Source organism: Molossus molossus, unplaced genomic scaffold (genome assembly GCF_014108415.1).
Source record: "Molossus molossus isolate mMolMol1 unplaced genomic scaffold, mMolMol1.p scaffold_m16_p_7, whole genome shotgun sequence".
NCBI lineage: Eukaryota > Metazoa > Chordata > Mammalia > Chiroptera > Molossidae > Molossus > Molossus molossus.
Window position 1 is genome coordinate 51,677,774 of NW_023425401.1, and position 24,098 is coordinate 51,701,871.

General features: G+C 34.8%; 1 protein-coding gene across 1 annotated transcript in view; it reads right to left on the bottom strand.

The window, feature by feature from the left end:
- The window catches only part of SEMA3D (semaphorin 3D), a 155,337-nt gene that overhangs the window by 82,537 nt on the left and 48,702 nt on the right, over positions 1–24,098 (bottom strand). The window contains exons 3-6 of the mRNA XM_036247468.1: positions 19,420–19,482; positions 10,492–10,611; positions 5,823–5,916; positions 1,977–2,105 (exon numbers count right to left, since the gene is read on the bottom strand). Of these exons, the coding sequence (XP_036103361.1) occupies positions 1,977–2,105; positions 5,823–5,916; positions 10,492–10,611; positions 19,420–19,482 (406 nt within the window). The remainder of the gene's footprint in view (positions 1–1,976; positions 2,106–5,822; positions 5,917–10,491; positions 10,612–19,419; positions 19,483–24,098) is intronic.

Consider the following 24,098-nt stretch of genomic DNA (forward strand, 5'->3'; position numbering starts at 1 on the left):
GGTGTTCCATTTGCAATATATTCAAATATAGAATGATTATGCTGTACAACTGCAACTAATATAATGTTATATGTCAACTATATCTCAAAAAATAAAATATAAATTAAACCACAGATTACTTTCCATTGGTTTCAAGATAATATTTACAACTTTCTAGCTTCATCTCCCACTCTCTTCCTATGCCTCAAGCATTCATTATCCATGAAGTCAGAAACCCTCCTGTGTAATTTTTTCAGGCCCAGTGTGTAGAATAGCATTCAGTTTATCACAGGCCCTCAAATGTTGCTTATTAAGAGAATGTTCAACCAACTCATTTGATCTTAGGCCAAGAAGAGATAGAATGTTCAACCAACTCAAAGGTTTCCTATTTTGTCATTCTCTTCACATAGCCCTAAGGACAGCATGCTAGGCAAATAATAATTGAATAAACATTTCCTACATTTATTGTTCTAGCAGCGCTTCAGACTTCTTTATGGACACATTACAGTTAAGGAAAAAAAAGAAATAATCTTTTAAATGACAGTATGATGACATTAGCCATTTCAAGACTGAAAAAATACAACTCTACTTCATTTTAAAGCCAAAAGTGTATCTAGTTTCTTAAGCAGATAGCTAAGCTTTTCTATTGGTAAATTCTATGGAGTCCTTCTTAAACCAAGTATTTCTGTAAAACCTCACAATGCTCAAGAAAATAGTCTTGCCTTGCATAAGTGCTAAGAAATTACTTAATTGGGGATAGTCCAAATTTGTGTTATCTGTTACTAGGGTTCTCTTTTGATCAATGAAATTCACATTGTTGCATAAACAAATAGATCTGGAAGTTTTGACTAAAGAAATATTTTTTCATTTTGTTTATCTTGTCACTCCTTAAGTGATATAGAGATAGAGAGGCCCTAGGAAGTCTCTACCCAGGCCTCCTCTACTAAAACCAAATATTTATGGTGGGAATGAGAAATGCTGTCTGCCTGCTTCAATAGCAATGTTATGTTATTCTGCCATGCAGTGGAACAAAATTCTATGTTAATTTGAAAACTCATGATAAAACCAGACTTGTTGTAAGGCAGTAGAAAAAAAAAAAAATCCTTGCATTGTTCCTTGAATTAAATAAATACATTTAGGTTTTGTTTTGGGTTGGGTTTTTTTTTGAAGAATTTGTTTGTTTTATTGAAAACTTGGAATACTATATGACTCCTAAATGACAAAGTAATCAAACTAATGTCAGTATCAATATGCCTAAAATTTTGGAGGGAGATGTCTTAACCAAAACATAAATTATCTTTAAACAAAAGAAGTTAGTAATATAATCTAACCCCTTTGCATTATGCTCATAGTCATTAAAAGACAGACTGGAGTCTGGCCAGTATGGCTCAGTGGTTGAGCATCGACCCATGCACCAAGAGTTCGCTGGTCCCATTCCCGGACAGGACACATGCCCAAGTTGTGGGCCTGATCCCCAGTGGGGGGCATATAGGAGGTGGCTAATTGATGTTCTCTCTCATCGATGTTTCTATCTCTCTCTCCCTCTTCCTTCCTCTCTCTCAAAATCAATAAAGAAAAAATATTAAAAATAAATAAATAACAACAACAAAAAAAGACAGACTGGAGGAGAAAGATTGCTAATTTGTAACTCAGCTCTGCAATTGACAAGTTTTAAGACCTTGAACCAAATTACTCAACTTCTCTCTACCTCCATTTTTAAAAGTGTGTAATAATTTTATATACCTCATAGATCACTTATGGATATTAAATAATCAATTAGAGCATAGAAATGTCAAGGACAATCACACACACTCAATAAATGTCAGCTGTGATTATTATATACACAACATGTGTAAATTAGTGAGAAAATTATTTCAAACGTACCTTATAATGTTGAGCTAAATCACTTATCCCAAAACACATCTGAATGAATAATAATGAGTTTCTTATCTTCTCCAAATCAAAGCAAAACAATCAAAAGTGAGAAAATCACTAACCATTGAGCCAGTAGTGCTCTGAAATGTCAGTTCTGATGTAATGGTGGTCTTGAGTAGGCCCAAGGGACCGTGTGAATGCAGTGTCTTTGCCAAGGAAATCAGAAGCTGTTCCAGAGTAGAGGTACTCATCTGGGTGGGAGAAAAGAATACATAGGGCTTCTAAGAGTTTACCAGCAGTACTGTTTACAGTATACTAATTTAACAGCATGAAACCAAAGATGTTTATTGCTTAACATCAGAATATATTGATGTTATAATTCATAAACTTCAGATTTTGAAAAATTTGCTTAAAGAAAAGATAACTCAATGAGCTATAGTAAGCTGATGCTTGATACTTGAATATGAAGAACGTCAAAGTCTTCTGAATTAAGAACTGCACATGTATTGGATTCTCTTATGAATAAGCTCTTTTTCTTTTCCTTCTCTTCACAAATAATTCAAGGATATATCATAATTAGGAGTTCCTTGTTGCAGCAACACAAAGAAATATTAAAAAGAAAATGCTATGATGAGGAATGGATTGTTGTAATTAGTATTTACTTAACCAACACAACCTCAATGACCACAACTTTTCTTTGCCTAATCTCTGCTGAAAGGGAGCTTTCAGCACTGAAGTCATTCTTTGTAATTATAACATTTTGCATTCCTTGTAGCTAGTCATGTCTCTAATAGTTCTGATAAACAGGAATTCCTGAAAGGGGAACGACAGGAACGATGTTGCTCTTACTGCATACCAAGCTTCTTTTTCCTGTTATTTATGTAAAGTGCATATCCATGGTTTTGAGAGAGAGAGAGAGAAAGGAGGAGGAGGAGAAGGAGGAGGAGGAGGAGGAGGAGGAGGAGGAGGAGGAAGGAAGGAAGGAAGGAAGGAAGGAAGGAAGGAAGGAAGGAAGGAAGGAAGGAGGGAAAGAAATGAGGCTAGAAAGGAAGAAAGAAGCTGAGAGGAGAAAGCTGGGTGAGAAGATAGAGATGAGGGAAAGGAGACAGGAAGGAGAGAAGACATGACAGGAAGGAGAGAAGGGAGAGAAGAAAGGGGAAGGAGAGGTAGAGAAAACTATTGGGGTAGAAATAAGGGGGGCAGGGGGAGTTCCCCAATGCTTGTTAGAGCATTGTTGGGGTGGAGGAAGGTGGCATGAAAAGAATGCTATCCCTGTAGTAGAATATGTTGCACTTTTGAGAGCTAAGCTGCTATTTCAAGAAATCTTCATAGTCAACTACTTTGGGTTACCCTTAATAGACCAAAATAGAAAATGGCTAATCTATAGAACATTTAGATTTTTTTTAAATGCCTAAATAAAAGAACTAAAGACATTGTTTTACCACTGAAATATAATTTTCTTCAGAAATGTATCTTTGCTTTGGGTTTTTGGAGGGCTTAAGTGTAAGTGATTCAGATACTTCCTAAATCCTCTGATTACATCCATCTACATAAATTTTTACTGAACGACCTAAGACAACCAACCTAAACAATGACGACAGTCAACTTCAAAGGAAACAAAACAGCACAAGAGAGAAATTCATTTATGTAAAATAAACATTCCCTTAAAATATATAAATGGTAACATTTCATTGTGGGGCAAATTTTTAAAATTACAAGTATAGAAAAAACCATCAACAAAAACATTATAAAAAAAGTTTAATAAGAGTAAATGAAACACATGATTAGTTTGAAACAAAATTGCAAATATTTGAACATTTTGTCAGAAGAAAATTGTGTTTCAACTACAAAACTGAGTCTGTAGATTCAAGCTTTTAAACTGTCTTCTTTGTATTTAAATTACTTAGGGATTCCTAAGAGGGGTCACCAATGCCTACCATCTATTGTTTTTTATTAAGGGAGTGTTAACCCTCTTGACAGATTAGAATCACAAATCATCTATCTCATTTTTTTTTTTTGGATAATGACTAAACATTAGTCATGATTTTCAAAACACACACTTTCACTTCAAAGGAAGATCACTAGTTCTCACTAAGTGAAAATTAAAATGTTATGGTGCTTCAGTCTCATAGACTATTCAAGCATTTGATAGACAAGTTAAATATAAAGAGACTAAAGTCACAAGCCAAACCGAGACAAAAGGAGTTCTTATAATGATTGAAATTCATTTGTGCTGACATTCCAGAGAACAGACTTCAGACCACACAGTACTGCCTTCATTAAATAGAAGAGTCATCTCATAAGAAAATTTAAGATATATACAAAGCAAGAGAAGACTGAATGTGCTAGTAAAAAGTTCACATTTTTACTATTATAATCAGGTTATGGTGAAATCGGAAGAAAGGGTGTTACTACATTCTGTCATCTGTACTCTATAATTTGTTTGTTTAATTTACCCACTTATGTCTTATCATTAACTTTTCCACTTAAATCTTAAACAAATTTTGCAACATGTTATGGTTAAGAAACTATTAAATTTGTAGGGACATGGCTTAATATAAGGAAATCTGAGACAGTTAAATGTAAAATTTTAGAATGAGTGTGTGTCAATTGCATTAAAAAGAATAAGGTAATACATATTGACTATATTCCTTATGCTGTTGTATACCAGTAATGGATTTTGTGCACATCCTTTTGGGTTGTCTTGATAAATTGATAAACAAGTAGTGTTTTCAGCCCATATACTGTGTGCATCAGGGTGGTTACCACAAACATCGCTTGGCAACAAATGTTCTTGTTTTTCTGCTTCTTGCCCTATATACGTGGACTCTAGAGGGGGAGTGAGGATGGGGAGTGAGGATGAGGAGGGACAAGAGACACCAGAAATGGAGACAAGACAGGGCTCTGATTAAGCCTGTTTATTCGGGGAGATCCACACTATATATAGGTCAAGAAGCAGAAAAACAAGAACATTTGTTGCCAAGCGATGTTTGTGGTAACCACCCTGATGCAATTTCAAGTAAATATCATGTAAATATCACAGGTGGAACAAAAGATAAACAGAGCATAACTGGCTGAGTAAATGGTTACTTAAAGGAATGCAGAAACATTGTATACAGAGGTATCCGGCCTTGGGGCAGGAGATGGCAAAGCAGATTTTAGCAAAATGGATGCCATGCAGTCTCCCACAATACTGGCTATATATTTTCTCTGCATTACACATGCTATTATATAACTCATTTTTAATTTCTTCAACTAATTTGTTGAAACACTTTCAATGATTTTGAATTGCTAGGCGAGGGAATTAAAAATTTGTATTTTGAGTCAAATTTTGCTTCCTCTCTATTTGTAGATGCTCTCATCAATCTGTCTCCCAGTGTTCATTCATGAGACTTCAAACTGGACAACAGTGTTCAAACCTGAAAGACTTAACATGTCAGTGTTTTTATTCTTTGACACTGTGAAATTACAGAGAAATTATCCTTCTGCTCCTGTTCAGCTCAATCATGTATTCTTAATCTTCAGTCATCATTTGTATTATTTCATTTTCTTTTATCCAGTTCCCTTGGATTATAGTGCCTCTGTTACTGGTTTCTAAGAGATTGTTTATGACTAAAGATGTTAACCACTTCTCATATTTTTTTGTTATTATTTTACTGTGCTGTTTTATTTTTTGGTTGCACCAAAATTGTGTATTAAATATAATCATGTTCTGTTTAAAAAACAAAAGGGAGAAATCAACCTGAAGTTCATGTTCAACATAACTGTGCAACATTAAGGATGGCTGAGACCTCACTTTAATGATAAGGATGCTAAGTAGAGAGGCATTTGGCACTAAAACACTATAACCCAACAGCCAGTGAGAGATTCCAAAATAATCTTTAACTCAATATGAAAACATAGTTTAATCTACACATACTTTTTTTAGAAAAGCACCTAAAGCAAGAACTGCTTATCATTGATCTTACCTGTCATTACAGAAGCAAAAGGCTGTTGAGGATCAAAAGGACATTTAAGTCTGCCAGACTCCAAATTGTGTGTGTCTAGTTTGAACATAACTTCCTGTTATGAGAAATATTAACACAAGTGAGATTTCTTAAAAATATCAAAATCAGCATGAACATAAGAGATAAGAGCTACATTCTAACTCATTAATTCAACAAAAACTAATTGAGCATATAGCATGTAATCATGCTGTGCTCCTTAACTCTTTAGCAAATATTACTTCTGGCAAGACTGAATCCCCATGTTTTGGTCTCCATTTGCCCAAAGTAATAATAATAATACTGAGTGGATTTTTCTATCAGAGGTACTAATATACTTATAAATTCATTTAGTTTCTACAACTATCATTATCAATATCACCATCAAACACATATTTATTAAGCCTAATAACTAATTTATTGAGCCTATCAAGCCAATTTACTCATCTAAGAAAGAAATTTACTATAATAATTATACTTTAATAGCTATTATGGTCTATTTACCTAAGCATCTGCAACTATTCCAAATCATGTAAACCTTGTTGTATTTTGTAATTTTAGTGACATGAAATGTTCTAAGGTAGGCAGTTAATTTTCATAGCTGTTGATACATGCGGGCAAAAAATATCCTGTTAGAGTATTTTCACTATTATGAAAACACTGTACACGTTAAAAGCCACATAGTTATTTTGGCTGAAACATTTATTTGTACAGTAGTGGCCACAGACAAAATGACATTGGCATACTTTAAAATTCAGGAAAAAATAACATCTTAAGTTAAACTTTCCAAGAAAAATATGAATGTATAATGAATATGGTCCCAGGAACTTGGGTGTTTCATAACAATGACAACACTACCATCCAGCAAAAAGACTGATGATTCACTCTGCTTGTACACTGGAGAAATTTAGCATTTCAGACATTCTTTCTAGAGGGTGTATCTACGACGTTCTATCAGAGCACACATACATGTCATAAGAAAGGACCATTCCATGCTATTTATCTAGAAAGCAAGCAATGAAACAAAGGGATAGAGGAATTGGATCATTTATTATATTATGTGTCATGTCAGATCTTTTTCTTAAGGCCCAATGAGAGTCACTGCCTTTAAAAAAACATAGTAATAGCAATTTAAACGGCATAATTAACAACTGTTATTTCATAGTTTGAAGTAAATGCACTTTAATACTAATAGTAAGGTACCTAACAGTTAATAGGTACTAACCATGGGCCAGAAACTTTCTGTACCTTATCTCATTAAATCTTCACCATAAGCCTAATAATTAAGTTACTTTTAAGAATTCCAACTTTACAAGAGAAATAATGAGGATAGAGGGGTTAAGTACCTCATTCAGGATCACATAGCTAGTAAAAGGCAAAGCAGTAGTCTGGACTTAGGGCTGTCTCCAAAGTTTATACTTTTAAGTAATCTAGTCGCAGAATTCAAACTCATGAACTTAGAATGTATTGCAGTCAACTTATTGTAGCCTCACGGTGGCCATGCAATATGATCAAGCCCAAGTATATTTAATTAGAAAGGTCAGCTAATGACCAGTTATGAAAGTGGAGACTAGACATGACAAAAAGTCCAGTGTGAGCACATTTAGGGCATACTTTCCAAATGTAGATGGGGTTCAAGATGTCAGAAAAAAACACTTGTAGATAGTGGCTCTTAAGTATGTTTAAATATCATTAAGGGGACATTATTCTCCATGGATCAAACAGAACTGTTGACTTTAAGCCTATAATGAGATATGGTAAAGGGAAAAAGTAAGCTGAATCCTGGTATAATAGAAGATTACAGTGCAAAGCTAAACAAGAAAATATCTAAGAGAATGTCACAGTTGATGCAAAGTACTAAATACTCCCAATAATTGTACAGACTTCTTTTTTCAAAATGCAACATTTCATTAAATTTTCAAGATAAGCCCGTAAAATGGGTATTTGTGGAGGCTGAGGACAAGGTCTCCCTCAAAAACTCCTAGAGAAAGGGGACAGTAGGAAAGCCAGTTTCCCTGATCCAGAGTTAAGGACACCAACAGGAAAATGACATAAAAAAGAATGGCTGATTAAATGAACTTCCTCAGATGAACTGACTTACATGGCACTCTAACTTTTGAGACAACTTCAACTTTATAAGATTTTTTTCCCATTTAATTCCTTCATTCTAATTAATTATGAAAACTACATCTCTCTCAGCTGCACACAGAGCTATTGTTGAAATAAAGCAAGGATGATAGAAAACATTTAATCATCACAATCAGGCAAAGTTATTATTAATATGATTCCCATTTAAAGATGAGATTTTCAGCAGCAGAGGGGAGAAAGAACATACTTCCAATTTAATTATTTAACAGCTATCAGGCACTCTGAGTTTTACAGAGTACATGGATACATGGATACAGACGTGGACACGGACATGGACATGGATGTGGAGAGCAGACGTTAATTGTATATGACATTTATATAGTATTTTTTAAATCCTTGCCTCTTTACCTTCCTGTGTTCTTTTGCCTACTTTGGCTGAGTATGAGGTGACTGGAATGAAGCAAGTGCTATGCCAAAGCCTATACTATAATTTTCTCATTTCATCCTCGGAATTACTCTTTGAGGTAGTTAGTATTACTATCATCATTTTCCTGAATAAACAGAAGCTTGGAAAGCTTAGGCAGTGTGCATGCAGAAGACCATGGGGCTGGTAAATGACTGGGGCCGTCATTCAAACTCTGGCTCCCCAAGCTCCAATGATTAGTCGTTGACAACAGCTCTGACTTCTGTCCTGAAATCCAGCTCCAACTTCCCACTGGCATGACCTACTGAACATTTCTCAAATGCAGAATGTACAAAACTAACTCACCATTCTGCCCACAAACCTGTTACTATTCTCACCTCAATAAATAACATCACTCTCCAACTCACTGCCAAAGACAGAAATATGAGATTCATTTTAGTTTTTTTATCCTCCTTCCCATTGCCCCAGCAGCACTGAACAGGAGGCCCTAGAATGGGGATTTCCCATACTTCTCTCCTGCATTCCCTTTATATATCAGTTCCCTCTTTCAGTGACCTCCAGAGCAACCTTATCTATTTTGAAAATGGAAGAGCCTTCTAAGTTCCCTCTGGAAGAACAATGAATTCATTTACAAAGTTACCAATCTTCAAGCAGGGCTGAACACAATTACCTGTACTCCTGACCAGCAGAAAACTCACAAGGCTCTCAATACCCTGTTCACTCTTACTTCTCTGATTCTCACAGAACTTATAAATTTCACTGCCCCTGGGCTTCTTGACAGTCCCCAGCTAAGTAATTAGCTCCATCTAAATTCCTTCTCAGCACTTTTAGGAACTAAACACTCTTTGCATCCCTTAGCAGGTTGTGAGTTTGGCCTTTAGCCTCAGGCCTCAAAACACTTCCAAACTGCTGGGCTATCTCATATAATTACGCCCTGTGCTATGCTCTACTATTATACATTATCTTTCATCAAAGCTAGGCAAGAGAACGTTACACAAGCAACAGAGAATGATGGATTTGAGGTAGCTCTCAGTTACTTTATTTTCAAACAGTTGAGTCTGGGCTGGTTAGAGAAGTTGGTTAGAGAGAAAAATTTATCCAGCCACAGTTGTGGGTTAGATTTCTGCATGAATCAGTTAAATCAATGTAAAGAAACCTCTGTTCCATAGACTGAGACTTTATGTTCGAGCATGCAGCCAGTTGTCCCCCATATTTGTGTGGTTATTCACAAGAAGAATATACATAAACATAAGGAGGACAGTGCAACCCATCAACCCAGACACTTGAGCACTCATCCAGAGCTCAGTTGTGTACCTGTGCTAGAGACAGGCTGCTTTGGTTCAGCTCGCTGCTAGACCATTTATTAGTTGGGTGATCTTGGACATGCTATTTCATTTCATTGAGACTCATTTTTTAGTAACTTGTAAATTGGGAATCATAAAGATAATAACTTCATTAAGAGTGTTGTGAAATTCCAAAGAAACAATCCATGTAAAGTGGGTGGTACAGTCCATGACGTACAAAAAAGCACTCTAATATATTATTCATTAAATTTCTGAAATCTACATGTTTTGCATTTATTCAAATGCTCGTAGATAGCAGCAATATCTTAATCCTAGTGAATACATACTTTATTTCCACTATGTCAATTTGGTCCAGCAGAAATAATGGGTTCAGGTGCTAATATGACTATCCTACAGTTATTAGAAATTCATTAAGTTTTCTGTACTTAGTGTTCACTATTGTAAACACAACAGGTCAAATTTGTTAACCGGGAAAAATAAAATTTCTTATAAGATACAATTCCATTGTAAGATCTTTTGGGAAATGGATTTTTTACCAACAGCAACATACACTACAGATCTAGTTGTAAAGGAACCTAAAGAGAAAATGAAGACATACATAGAGCCCATAGAAAATAAGCACTTTCAACAATTTGCACCTAATTTTAATCATCTCACTGAAAAACTTTTATAGAAAAAAATGTTATTAGTTAGATAAAGTGTATAATCAAAATGGCAACACATAAAGCATTTGGGAACATGTGTTCTTACACAGTACATAAACTTTATACTAAATGACTCCATCTTTAGTAATAAGGTATGAACAATAAATTGTTTTCAAGCAATTTTATTATATTACCTCCTTGTAGACTCCAAGGTCAATATATCCACATATTGGGTGAAATGCTCCAGTTCCACACACATAAATGTGAGTTCTGTTATAGGGTTGAAGTACTCGAATGAAATTTGCACATTCTGTCTATTGGGCATAAATAAAAAAGCATTAGCACACAATCCAAGTTTTTAAAATATTATCATTCATGCCACCTGTTTTTCAAGTAGCTAAATCATCAAAAATATGGGAAAAAATAAAAAAGAAATAAACATTTATTAATAAATAAATAAACATTTATAGATAAATGTTAGTAAATAAATATTTATGAGAAATGTTTAAACACCTGACTTAGCAAAGGAGATAAATTAAAAACTGGCTTAAATGAGTGACTTTGAAACTTTCTGAAGTTTTAAAGGTTTTGAACTAAACAGAGTGCTAGAATGCACACCTCTATAGTGGTACTCGACTGCGTCCAGAGAATGTGTCTACACAGACTATTAATGAGGTATCGATACTTTTAAGAATTACCTAAGGCACAAAACCCATCATATTCTGATGTTCACACATTGTCTATCACACATAGATTCTACTGTTATTCCATTGTTATTGGCTGGAATGCCCTACCATTTTGTGTCCATTTATTTTCAATATTATAGAGCCTTTAAGACTCAGAGTAATTCCTGCTTAAACCAAGAATCTCTTCTGTTTTTCCATGAATATTTTTTATACAAAGTCCAATTTTTGAAGAGATTTTTACATTTCGAATTGTTTTGCATATGCTTAAACCTAGAAATATTTCTTTATGTCCTCATTATCCTTATAACAATTATTTTCCATCCCCGTTACTTGTAGTCACTTAATTTTTTATAGTCATTTTTTGCTATTATGTATTACTTTTAATTTAACTCCCATATGTGACTTCTTATCATTACAAGATTATTGAAACAATTTCTTTACCATGGATTCATGATTCCTAGACCCAAAGAGCCCTGAGTAAACACTGGGCTGTAGCATACTTTTATTCTAGATGGAATCTACTCATGAAATGGGCAAGTATACAGTAAGAAAGTTAGAGACCTACAAAACCACTGAGAGTCATAAAAATAAAGTCCAGTTTCTCCCTGTCTGAATTGCCATGGGTTTTTTACCAGTCAGTCACTGACCTATGGTCACTGTTGTTATTGGAGTTATTAGAAGAAATTAAAAAACAACAACAAAAACAACAATGACCTAACTGAACTGGATGGATGGTTCTTAGAATTTAATAAATTTTTAAAAAGATAGGCAACAGCTTCATGAACAGGATTGTTACATGGTTTAAATGAAATAATATAACATTTAGCCCTGGTTTGGCTCAGCGGTTGGAGCGTCGGCCTGCGGACCAGATAGTCCTGGGTTCGGTTCCCACTAGGGTCGTGTACCAAAAAAAAAAAAAGGAAATAATATAACATTTAATAATTCCTTATTATTTGCCCTGTACTCCTTATCAATATCACAGTGGCTCTTCTGGTTTTAGAGAGAACAGCTGTATCTACATACTGTGACAGAGTTCCTAGTACCCATCCAACTACCCTGGCAAGTTTATGTCTCAAGAATTGTAGATCCCAGTTAATAAAATCTTCACATTTTACCACAGTGAAAGCACCGAGTCTTCTGCTCTCGGCTTCTTTATTAGCAACATAGTTGCTTAAGACTACATAAAAGGACAATATTAGTCCCTCAGCCACACTAGTATAGGACATTTCTTTATCAGGTAGGAAGATTCGGCCTCTCTAACAGGAGAAGGATAACTGAATGTGGTTGCTTAGAGAATATGTTGCAAAAATAAAAATAAAAAGTCATATCTAAGGATGTACAACTCACACTATGGACATCTTTATTGTCCTGAGTATTTTCATGTGTTTGGTATATGCTCTCATATATTTACTACATGCAGACTCCTAAAATAGGAACATTTTATATTCATTAAGACAATTTTCTGGCACATAGTCTTGCTTGACAAGATCCTATTGTGTCCGTTTTCACCTTCATGCCAAGGTGTGTGATGAAGGAAACTTATTTTCTATTTGTAGAAAGGCACTGTAGAAAACTAGCTCCGTGTTCTTTAACATTGTGTTAGGCAATCTCGAATAAAAACCTAATCCAGAGAGTAAATATGCCATACTAATGGTTTTGAACAAAGAATGGGGGCACAGTAATATGAGAAACACCATGGCAAAAAGTTAAAATATGTATGGATCACCAGCTAAATTGTAATGATTGCTTCATTGCTAGGGTAAGAGGTTTCAATATTCTCCTTATTTTGCTCACTCATGCACACTGAAGGCACTTTGATTTCTTGGTCTTTCCCTCTGTGAAGATATTTATGCAAGGGTGGGACCCACGGCAGGACTCGTACCCAGGGAGGTGACAGGAGGATTACATGGCTGGAGTAAGGTGACATTGACTCACTGCCAGTTATTTCATCATTTTTTAAAAAGCTCAGTTTTACCAAATAGTCCTATAATCAAAGGGTAATTATAATGGATTGAATATTTGTGTCCTCCCCAAATTCATAGGTTGAAATCCTCACTCCCTAGTGTGATGGTACTGGGAGACTGGGCCTTTGGGAGAGAATCAGTTTAAGAAGATGTCATGAGGGCAGGTTCCTCATGATGGGATTAAGACTGGGGACCTTGGCTCTCTCACTGTCTGCCATGTGAAGATACAACAGGAAGATGGCCATCTGCAAGCCAGGAAGAGAATTTTCACCGGGAACCAAATCAGCCGGGCTTGATCTTGGCCTTCTCAAACTCCAGAACTGTGAGAAATAAACATCTGTTGTTTAAGCCACCCACTTTACAATATTTTGTTAGAGTAGCCCAAGATGAATAAGACACAAGTTTTGCAAGATTTTTGAATTAAATATTTGTATAAAGAAATAAAACAAGCCTGGCTGGTGTGGCTCAATGGTTGAGTGTCGACCCACGCACCAAGAGGTTGCTAGTTCTATTCCCAGTCAGGACACATGCCCAGGTTGTGGGCCCGATCCCCAGTGAGGGGCATGCAGGAGGCAGCCAGCTGATGTTCTCTCTCATCATTGTTTCTATCTCTCTCTCCCTTCCTCTCTCTCTAAAATCAATAGAGAAAAAAAATATGTAAAAAAAGAAATAAAACAATTACCTTTCTAGATCATAAATTATGGAGTCAGAAAGATTAAGGACTCTGAGAGATACAGCACTATTTAAAAGGGCAAATAAAGCCCATAGTGAAGTTTTAGACACATAAAAGATATAATTTTAGCCCTGGCTGGTGTGGCTCAGTGGGCTGGGAATCGTATTGTGCATCAGGAGGTTGCTGGTTAGACTCCTGTGGTCAAGGGCACATGCCCAGGGGAAGGGCGCATGCAGTGGGCAGCCTATTGATGTGGTGCTCTCACGTTGATGTTTCTCCCTTTAAATTTCAATAACTATTCTTTTAAAGAAAGAGAGATAATTTAAGGATAATAAAGAAAAAATCTCTGAATCACACCAAAAACATTTCACATCCTTTAACTTTTTAGGGGTACTTTAGTCAAATGTAGCCAGTCTGGGAAAGGAACCTATTGTGCTAGTTTCTGATTTGGTAAGATATTACCAAGAATTTATTTATGAAATCCCTCCCTTCTCTCAGCTTGGGCTGAAGTGGATTAGAACAACACATAGATCATTTCTGAATTATGGGACAGAGTTTACAAAAAAGTTAGCTCTGCTCAGTTTCTGTACTGAGGCTGACAGAGGATGGAGCGGCCTGGAGGCAGTGAACAGGCACCGGCTGCCTGAAGGAAAGAAACCCGGGAACCGGAGATCCTGAAAGATTAGGTCTCTTAATTCAAAACTGCCAAACCAGTGATGTGAGGCAAAACTTTACAATGATTTCCTCTTTAATTTGTAACTTATTTTTTTTTATCTCAAAGATTGTGTTGTTGTTGTTTTTTTTTATGCACAAAGTTTCCAAGTTTTATTTAAATAGCACAAGCAATAATTAACTTGATTTAATTCACTTAGTGACCCGCTTGGCTATTACTGGTAGCATAATTCTGTGAGGCATGAAGAAAGCAACTTTGAGAAGCAGCTTTTCCAACTTTCCCTGCGAGCTGGTAACTTGTCGGCTACTGGCAACAATGGCAAGGGTTGCTGCAGATGACCAAACAATTCCAACTCATCTGTGGAAGAGTATTACATTTCTCCTTCCTTCCCCATTCCTCTTACTCACTCTCCTTCCCACCTACCCCTCCCCCCTTTTGGAAGCGAGAGATGAAGAAAAAAAATAAAACAAATTATCAGCTTTTTAAAATTCTCTCAAGTAATGTCTGTTCCAATATTTTACCTCTTATGTACATCCATACATGTGTATATAACTAACTATATAAAACTGAGTTAGTAGCTGGAGAAAAGACAAATATGTTTTAGTCTATTAACACTTGGCATTTTAGTCTCTGCCTAGATAGCTGGAAAAATATTAACAAAACAGAAGTACGTGTAATTCTCTAGATTGTGATATAGTCCAATTAAATCCAATACAACTTTATATATGTTTCTGGTAAGTGGCTTATAAACTGTTTATTTTATTTTATTTAGGTGATATAGAGAAATGCATCATGATTTAGGAATCTGGTCAGTTTCTATTTTTAGTGTAATTTTCAGAATGTTGTGATCACCAAACATTTTGATCCTCGCTTGCCTGTTATTGTGCTACACGTCAGGTTTGTCTGGCAGACCTCAGGGAGAATCCAGTCTGTAGAGATACTTGTTTAGGTCTTATAGGTTTTAAAATATTTTAACACTTCAAAGTAAAAATACAGAAAAATGCAAATATCATATTTCTCTCAAAAACAGAAGATCTAACAGTGGAGAGCTCTATTGAGTTAAATCCAATTGTGGTAGAAAGGCAAAAGTAAACAGTCGAAAGGAAAACTTTAAGATATGCTTACTTAAATATTTTAAATTTTATAGCATATAGGTCAACTTGGATTTTACGTGAATGGATCACAAAGTTATAATATACTTTATATTATATAGTTACGTATATCTGCAAATCTTGAAAATCTGTAAATAATCAGTAAGGAATAGTAACACACTAAAATTTACAAATTGCAGAGATATGCCATTCCAAAAAATAAAATTGTAATTTTACAACTACGTAAAATATTTAGTTTTAATAGTAATGAAAAAAATTTCAAGCTGAAACAACAAAAATAACATTATTGTTGTTGGCAAGCATTTAATATATTTGTATTCACTTATGTTTTAATATTAAATATTAACTACATGTTGTATGCAATATTAGCAAGGGTATGAGAAATACACCTCTCATGAGCCTCACTGCTGGTTAAAGCATAAGAGGCAGAATCTTTCTGGAGGGCTACTTTGCAATGCGTATAAAAATTTTTATATCCTTGACCAGTAATTCTACTCAATAGTCAAAGATGTTCACAGATTTTTATATGAGGTTTTTCATGTGCAGCATCATTTACAATAATTAAAGTTGGATTTATACCAAACTTCTAACAATAGGGGATTGATGAAATAGTATATAGAGGAATGCAGTATAGCTATTAAAAGTAATGTTACAAAAAGGAATTTAATGACATGGGAAAATGCTTATGGCAGTCTGTAAAGTGAAAAAAAAATGTTTTAAGGGATTATGTATACAATGATTTCATTCTGAAAAATAGTAAATAGATAAGATAGAAGAATAAACATCAAAATGTCACCAGCTATCTCTGGGTAATGTTCATGGGGGAGGAAATATTTACAGATGATTTCTATATAATTTGCAAACTTCCTACAATGAACACTTTGTTTTACTTTCAGATGTTCTAAAAAAAAAAAAGAAAAGAAAGAAAGAAAAGAACATGTAATCATAGAACTTCAGAGAAGCAAGATCTTTTAAGTCTATGTAATGTCTCTATTGACAGGTTGTGTGCCTCCGCGGTCAAGCTGACAGAGGCCAGGCTGCCTACACCCTGTGCATTCTTTTGCCTGGAGTGACCTGTTTACCCTCCTCTTCATAGTCAGGACTAAAGACATTTCTTCAGTGAATCTATTTTGAAAAATATTCTAAGCAGAAACAAAGTACTACCAACTCGCTTCTTGTCATCTCTTTCTTTCCTGGAATTAATCTGGGGCCTATGTTCGAGAAAGTGGAATAGTTCTCTTTTTTCCCTCATCTTCCCCACCCCAATTAGCTAACTTTCATTATGGTAAATAATTCACTATTTTTCAGTTATATAGTACCTTTGTGTAAAGGGACAGTCTTTCCAAACACTTGTTAATCCTAAACATACTCTTGGGAAGTAGGTAAAAATTACTAGAGAGAAGGGAAAAGAGAGGGCAACGCCAAAAGTTGTAAAAGATGTCAGTAAAACCCCACACTTGTCTCAGTTTTCTGTTGGCAGAAATCTATGCCATGCTGAATAACAAGAACTTATGTTATGGTGACACAAAAGAGACAAATGATTTGAGGGATTATACAGATTTCAGACCTTATATGTAGAGTGCAGACCTTTATGTGTGTGGGTTACAGTGCTGTGTAAGAGCACAGATTGGGGGGGGGGGGGGGGGCGAGACTTCTGGATTCAGTTCCTGGCTTCACTAGTTACTAGATAATGTGATACGGGGCAAGTCACTTAATTTTTCTGGTCTCAGTCTTCTCATCTGGAAAATGAGAAATAATAATAAAATCTAGAATACTACTAGCAGAGTCATAAGGCTTAAACAAGATTATAAATATAAAGCATTAAAAACACTTCCCAGAACATGGTAATTGCTATAAAAGCATTAGCTATTTTTAGTAACTCTAAAAAATATGATATTGTGTTAAAGGGACAAATTAAAAAGAAGACAAAGATTTGTGTTATCCCTACATGAATCAATATTATACTTTACAGACTTCAGTAAAGAGAGGAAAGATCCCCAAATCTCTAGTGCTGGGTTAGCAGGCTGTAAAGGTTAAAGGCTAGTAGTAGTTTCCCAATACAACTGAGTTGGGAGAGTGGTTTTCATATGCTGAGCCTAGTGCTCCAGGATGTCAACTCCAGAAAAGTTGATCTCCCTTTGCTTTAACCTAATAACAGGGGCAACTGAGTTATTCTATAACTAGAATTGGTGAACATACTGAAATGGGAACACTGTGACAATTAAAACTTTCACTGACTGTTTGACCTTGAGTGTTTATCCCTCATCCGCTCCATGGAAACCTGACATTAGTCTATTGAAGGAAATTTAAAACACCCTTTCCTACTTGCCTCCTTATCATACACTCAATACTGGTGAAACACAAACTGTTAAGCATCTTTTTCCCCACATGTTCAAAAAAGTACTGATGTGTTTGCAGACCTGAGCACTTGGTGCCAGTTGGGATATGGAACAGGGTGAAGAGATTAGAGACATGGGAGAAAGAAAAATACATTCTAGAACAGTGTAATCTCTTTCATTCCTAGTCAGATAAACCTAAAAACTGTTTCCTGCTGCACCTGATGCTAACACTCCCTGATATATTTCTGCGAACATAAATGTGTCTGAGAAGGTCACATTTAATCCCAATTGAGTACAAAGTCAGGCACGATCAACACATTGTTTCATTTTACTTTGTTTTGCAGCATTGTGACTATGTGTAAAGGCATCATTGGAATAGATTTGTATGCCTCATTGGATTGAAAGCTCCGTGACAGCAGATACTCTATCAGTTTCATACACATATTTAAGCACATATTTAGGCTCTTAATAAACATTAGTTGAATAAATGACTGAACAAATGAGTGAACAAATTTGTTGTCTCAGATTCTCAGTCTTCTAACCCTCCCCTTAATTCATTCGACATCATGTGTCATGTTACTTTTATCAAAGTCATAAAGTGAGAATTTTTCAATCTAATTATACTTTCATATAACACACACTATTTGTTGCTGTAAAATATGAAGGCATTGCTCTGCTTAATATTCCTCGGTTATTGAAGCAACATTAGAGGACGTTGCAAAAGAAGCCCCGATGTCCATGTTTCTTCCCAAAGTTAGAACCTCTTATCATCTTGAATTATATTCAGGAAGTGATTTATTTGCCAAAAAAAAAAAAAAGACCCGTTCTCCCTATCACCATAGTGCAAGAAGTCAGGGCAGAACACAGAGCATCCGGCCTGAGTCAGAGCACTCGGAGGAGAGGCAGCCAGAGCCCCAGCACCCTGCAGTCATCGCTGGAGATAAAACGGCAACACAGCTCTGGGGAGCATGCAGGGCAACTGGGACAATGCAAACAATCTAGACAGGTCACCCCAGACATGACTAGGTTAGTCACATCTGTGTAAGGCTTTTCTCTGGTCCTCGAGCAGCTTAAACTATAAGTTTGTGTTAAGACCCCGCTATTTATCCTTTATAAGTTATTTTATATCATTGTGCTTTAGTAAATTTCAGACAAAAATATTTCTAGTTTTTATTCCAGAATGGTGTGTCATTCATTTTCAACCAATCTTTCTTGATATCTTTATATGTCAAGTTTTGAAAGAATCTTTCTAGATTTTGTAAGTTTCATTATAACCCAAATTAAATTATCAATTATATGTTTGTAGTGCTAAAACTAGGACTTTGTGTATATTTACAAAATGCATGCATGTCAATGAAAAACACATAATCCTAGAAATACAATATTTTGGGATGGCTTATTTTTGAATATTATAATGTACCTGATTTTTTGTGTGAGAAAAATAATAATATTCAGAATTAACACTACAGACGCTAAGTAATTCTAAATATCTGAGAATAATGTCATTTCTTTTGGCAAGGTACAAATATTTTATACCATAATCTTTCACAGAATAAGTTAGTGTAGTCTTAAATATAATATGCTAATGCCATTAATTCAATAAAACCTAATACAAATATTTACTGTCATATCAGTACCAGTTTAATAAAGATATTTTTTAAAGTCTCATACTTACATTGGCATCTTTCCCAGCTAATTTACATAATTCCACCCGTTCCTTTGCAGCAGGCCAATAAATCTGTAAAACATTTCAAGGTTTGTTAGAATCAAATATCTAAGACACCCTACAGTTCTAATTAGAAAGTATGATAATTTAAAGTGATTATCAAGCCAAGAACATGTTGTTAGATATGACATAAGAATTTTGAGATTTAAATATTTTCCAAACTCACCCTAAAAAAATTCTAAGAAAAAACACTGTACAGAACCATCCACTTTTATATGTTAATTCCCTTATTTATTTTAAATGCATTTATTCATAGGTATGTCATGTTGATAAAGCCATAAGTTGTTGTTGTTTTTTTCCTCACCCGAGGACATTTTTTGATATTTTGTTCAGATAGAGTGGGAGGGAGAGAGAGAAACATCGACATGAAAGGGACACATCGAGTGGCTGCCATCTGCACGACCCAACCAGGGCTGGGGTCAAACTGCAACGGAGGTACATGCCCTTAGCGGGAATCGAACCCGGGTCTCTCCAGACTGCAAGCTGATGCTCTAACTGCTGAGCCAAACTGACCAGGACGCCATAAGTTCTTATTGGGATGTCATCAGAATTTCACATTAGCGTTTGCTTAAGTAAGAGATTCTGTTTTTCACCCTATTTTTCTGTGTGTACTCAGTGGTGCATTGAGGTGTGGGTAACCAACAGTTCTTTGTCACAAGCAGACGCCATCACTCACTTCTAGTCAAAGACCTGTCAGTGTGAATTTGTTGACAATACAGGGTGTGGCAAAAGTACATTTTCATTTGTTTGAAATAATACAATAATTAATAGCGAGCACTACAAGAATAATCTGTGTTTCATGTACTCACACCAGTGATCCTACGTTTGACCGCCCTATTTTAATGTGTGGGAGCTGAGATGCATCTGTCCCTTACTGAAGTATTTTTATAGGCCTCATCTTATTGAAGTCTCACAATGACCCTATGAGATAGCTGTACTTACTCTCTCCATTTTCAGGTCAGAAAACTTACTCATACAATCATGAAACAATACATCAAAGGCCACAAAGCTAGGTCAATGCAGAGCCAAAATATGACCCAAACTGTCTCCTGAACTTTCAGAGGGAAAAGGGCCTTGACCACTACAGAATAAATATTATTGGGGCAAATAATTAAGAACAAGGGCAGCAAACTCCTTGGTTGGTAGCTTTTAACAGTATTTTAACAGCCTTAAATTTATTAAAAGGTTTGTTTTTGTTTTTTGACAAACTTTAGAAATTCTGGCAGGAAGTTTCTGCAAAATAAGGTTCAAATAATTACGTTTCTTTATTAGCTTAAAGAAAGAAATGCCCTCTGTTAAGCTAGAGGCAAGAAGAAACAAGAAAAGCAAGCTCCGAATTGCTTACAATGTTCCAAGAGTTCCTGACAAACTTTTATTATGTTTCTCACTGCTGTTAACAGAAAATAAGTGAGGAAAAGGAAAATATCCTGAGGGAATACACCGAGAGAGACTTGTTAAACCTGGAATTAACAAATGATTTAGAAATCACTAATGTTTATATGATATTATCTTCAGTGAAATTTTAGGGTGTTATGTCTGAACAAAGAAGAGCAGAGACTAGCGCTCCAACTCTCTTAATAGCAATGAAACTACTGAGATTTTTAAATGAAGCAAGGTTGTTTATGTAGAGTATACTTTAACAACCTACAATCCAAAGGTGTACAAAGGCAGGCGAATGAGCCAACATGAGCTCAGATGAGGAGCTAAACTCTATATGGTTCACAATAAGGACCTAAAGAAACCATTTATTCAGGCATGGTTTAAATCACTGAAATTATACTTTCACAGAATTTTAAATAGAGGCCAGCAGCAAAACATGAATGAAAAGCAATAGGTTGGATCTTAGCAATTTATTTTTATGTTATTTTTATGTTTATATATATATATACACACACATACACACATACATATATCCTTTAGACTAAAGTTAAAAACAACTAAAATAAATTAGACACTTTTTAAGTGTATGTATATATAGACGCAATGAATATGTAAAAGAAAAGCATCAGAATAATGAAGACAGGATTCAGAAAGACGGTTTCCCAAGACTGAAAAAGAGAAAAACTGATGGTAAGAAACAAGTTATTTGCCAGATCTTAGCTTTTGTTCTGAATGACGTATTTTCAGGTGTTAATAATTTAAAACAACTAACTTAATAAGTAAATAAACCAAAATGGACCACCCATGCATGGGCCAGTTGACAATAGTCAGTCATCAATCTAGAATTATGAAGTCCCAAATGAATGAATAATAAAAATAAAACACTAGCTGGCAGGAAATTTGAAAGTTTCTTCAAGTTGTTTTTTTCTATTGTTTGCCATATTTTTATTCACTAATAGGAAAAGTACTGAACTAAGTATTCTTTTCCTCTCATTTAAAAATGGTATCTTAAATTTATGAAATTTTTGCTTCATATTTGATCTTATGAACTCAAGGTATCCTCTCACTCTTTTCTTGCTAATTCTTTAAAAAAATATTTTAATTGTGATGAAATATACATAACAAAACTTGCCATCTTAGTCATTGTGAGCATACAGTTCAGTATTAAGTATATTTATTCACTTTGTGCAATCAATCTGCAGAATTCTTTCATCGTGCAAAACTGCAACTCTATATTCTTGACTCTTGAGTATTATAGTGATTTTACAAAAGACAGCTTTGTGATATTGAACTGAAAATAAATCGTACACAGAATGCATGTCTGTAACCTTTCAATTGGTTTAATATTTAGCTCATTTTTTTTTGGGGGGGGGGGCTCTACTCTAGATATGTTAGATCCTGTTCTTTTTTATTTTATAAGATGGTCAGATTTAGTCACATTTCAGAAATAAGTTTACAACATTTATAGATTTGGTCAAACCTGAATATCTGATTGGTATTAATGCTATAGAAAAAAAGAATAAAAAATACAGAACTCTTTCATATTTAGTAAAAGAGAATTAAAGAAGAGAAAGGTTATCACAGGACTTTATTGTTTACCTTACACCAGTATACTGGGTGATTGAGTTAAAGTAAGTTATGTGATAAATTATGTTTCTAAAGTTTATTTGAAATATATTTATGGGGGCTTCAAAAGGGAGGGAGTTATTTTAAAATTGACATAATGTGGAAGCAATCCTTGTCTCATTTTTGCAATCTAAATGGAAGCTCCAAAGGTACCATAGAGTAGTTACTGATCATTAATCATTTGTTCATTAGGCATATGATTGTGAAGGACATGCCCAGAAAGGCGTGGCACTGAGGGGCTAAGATGTGAGAAAGGAAGACAGCTCTGTAAATCGATGGAGGAACTGCATTTCCACCAGAGACACAAAATGAGGAGAGGTATGGAGGATGGAGCCACTATAATCTGGGAGCACCAAAGAACACAGAGCAGGCAGCAAGAGCCTCTTACCGGTCCTGCCACCGGAGCCAATGTTTTAAATTGCTTGCTCTTAATATTTTCAACACAAATGTAATAGTTTAGTTGAATAACTTCAACTCTAATTTTGTCTTACAAATTTACATTAAAATAGTGATTTTAGATTCTTTTTTCTCTTTACAAAGGAATAAAAATATCTAAAAGATGTTTGAATGGTTTTGTACATTTTCATGTATTAATTATAAGTCATGTAATTATAAACTGAATATGTCATCCTAGTCAATGAAGCAGTAAATCTAAAATGACAAGCTTCAGAGACTTGGGATTTGAACAGAAGATAAATGTTATATAAAGATACACAGACTGGGGATTTGTTGGACTCCATAAGCCAATTTTTATAAAATCGTCTATTTTCTGTTTATGAAGCAGACTTTTTTCCCTAAAACGTTATTTCATTTTTCATCATTTACCCTTAATCCCATAAAGTCTAGCACCTGTTAAAAATATAAATTATCCTTGGAACATTATTATTATTGCACAAGAATTTTAAGATAGTATCACAAAGATAATTTTACTTCTTAATGTAACACTCAAGCCTTAAAAATAAAGATTAGAAGGGATTATATATTGGCCTATTTTGACACAGTGTTGTCAAGATCTAGAAATCACAAATAAAATTACCTTAATAACAACTACCTGGGAGATAACTGATTGTCTTCCAGACTCTAAACGCTTACTTAAAAAGAAAAACCATTATAGTTGTGCCAATATTTAAAAGATATCATTTTAATTATGATTTATGTTGGGATTTTCTTTTATTTGCCACCTAGTCATTAGAATAAAGGTGTTTTTTTGTTTTTTTGTTTTTTTTTTTAAAAGAATAGTCCTTTTGATTTCTTTTTGGCAAAGAATTTAAAGAAACAGATTTTTCTTAGTTCAATCTAAAACAGAAGAAAGTAAATAAACCACATTTGTGTTTACATGGGGTTTGCAGAAATATGTTCAAGTAACATTTTTGTTTGTCAATAATCTTTTAAAGTGATTATGTGATATATATCTCTATATCTATATAAAAGCATCCCACCACTTTGATATTTTTTTAGTCAAATTGTGTGTGTGTGTGTGTGTGTGTGTGTGTGTGTGTGTGTGTACATGGTTATAGAGGGAGAAAAACAGAATAGATGAATAGAGGAATTCATAGAGGAAGATATGGAGATGTTAATTCTGATTGGGTATAAAATATTTTATATATAGCTTCAAGTTTCAG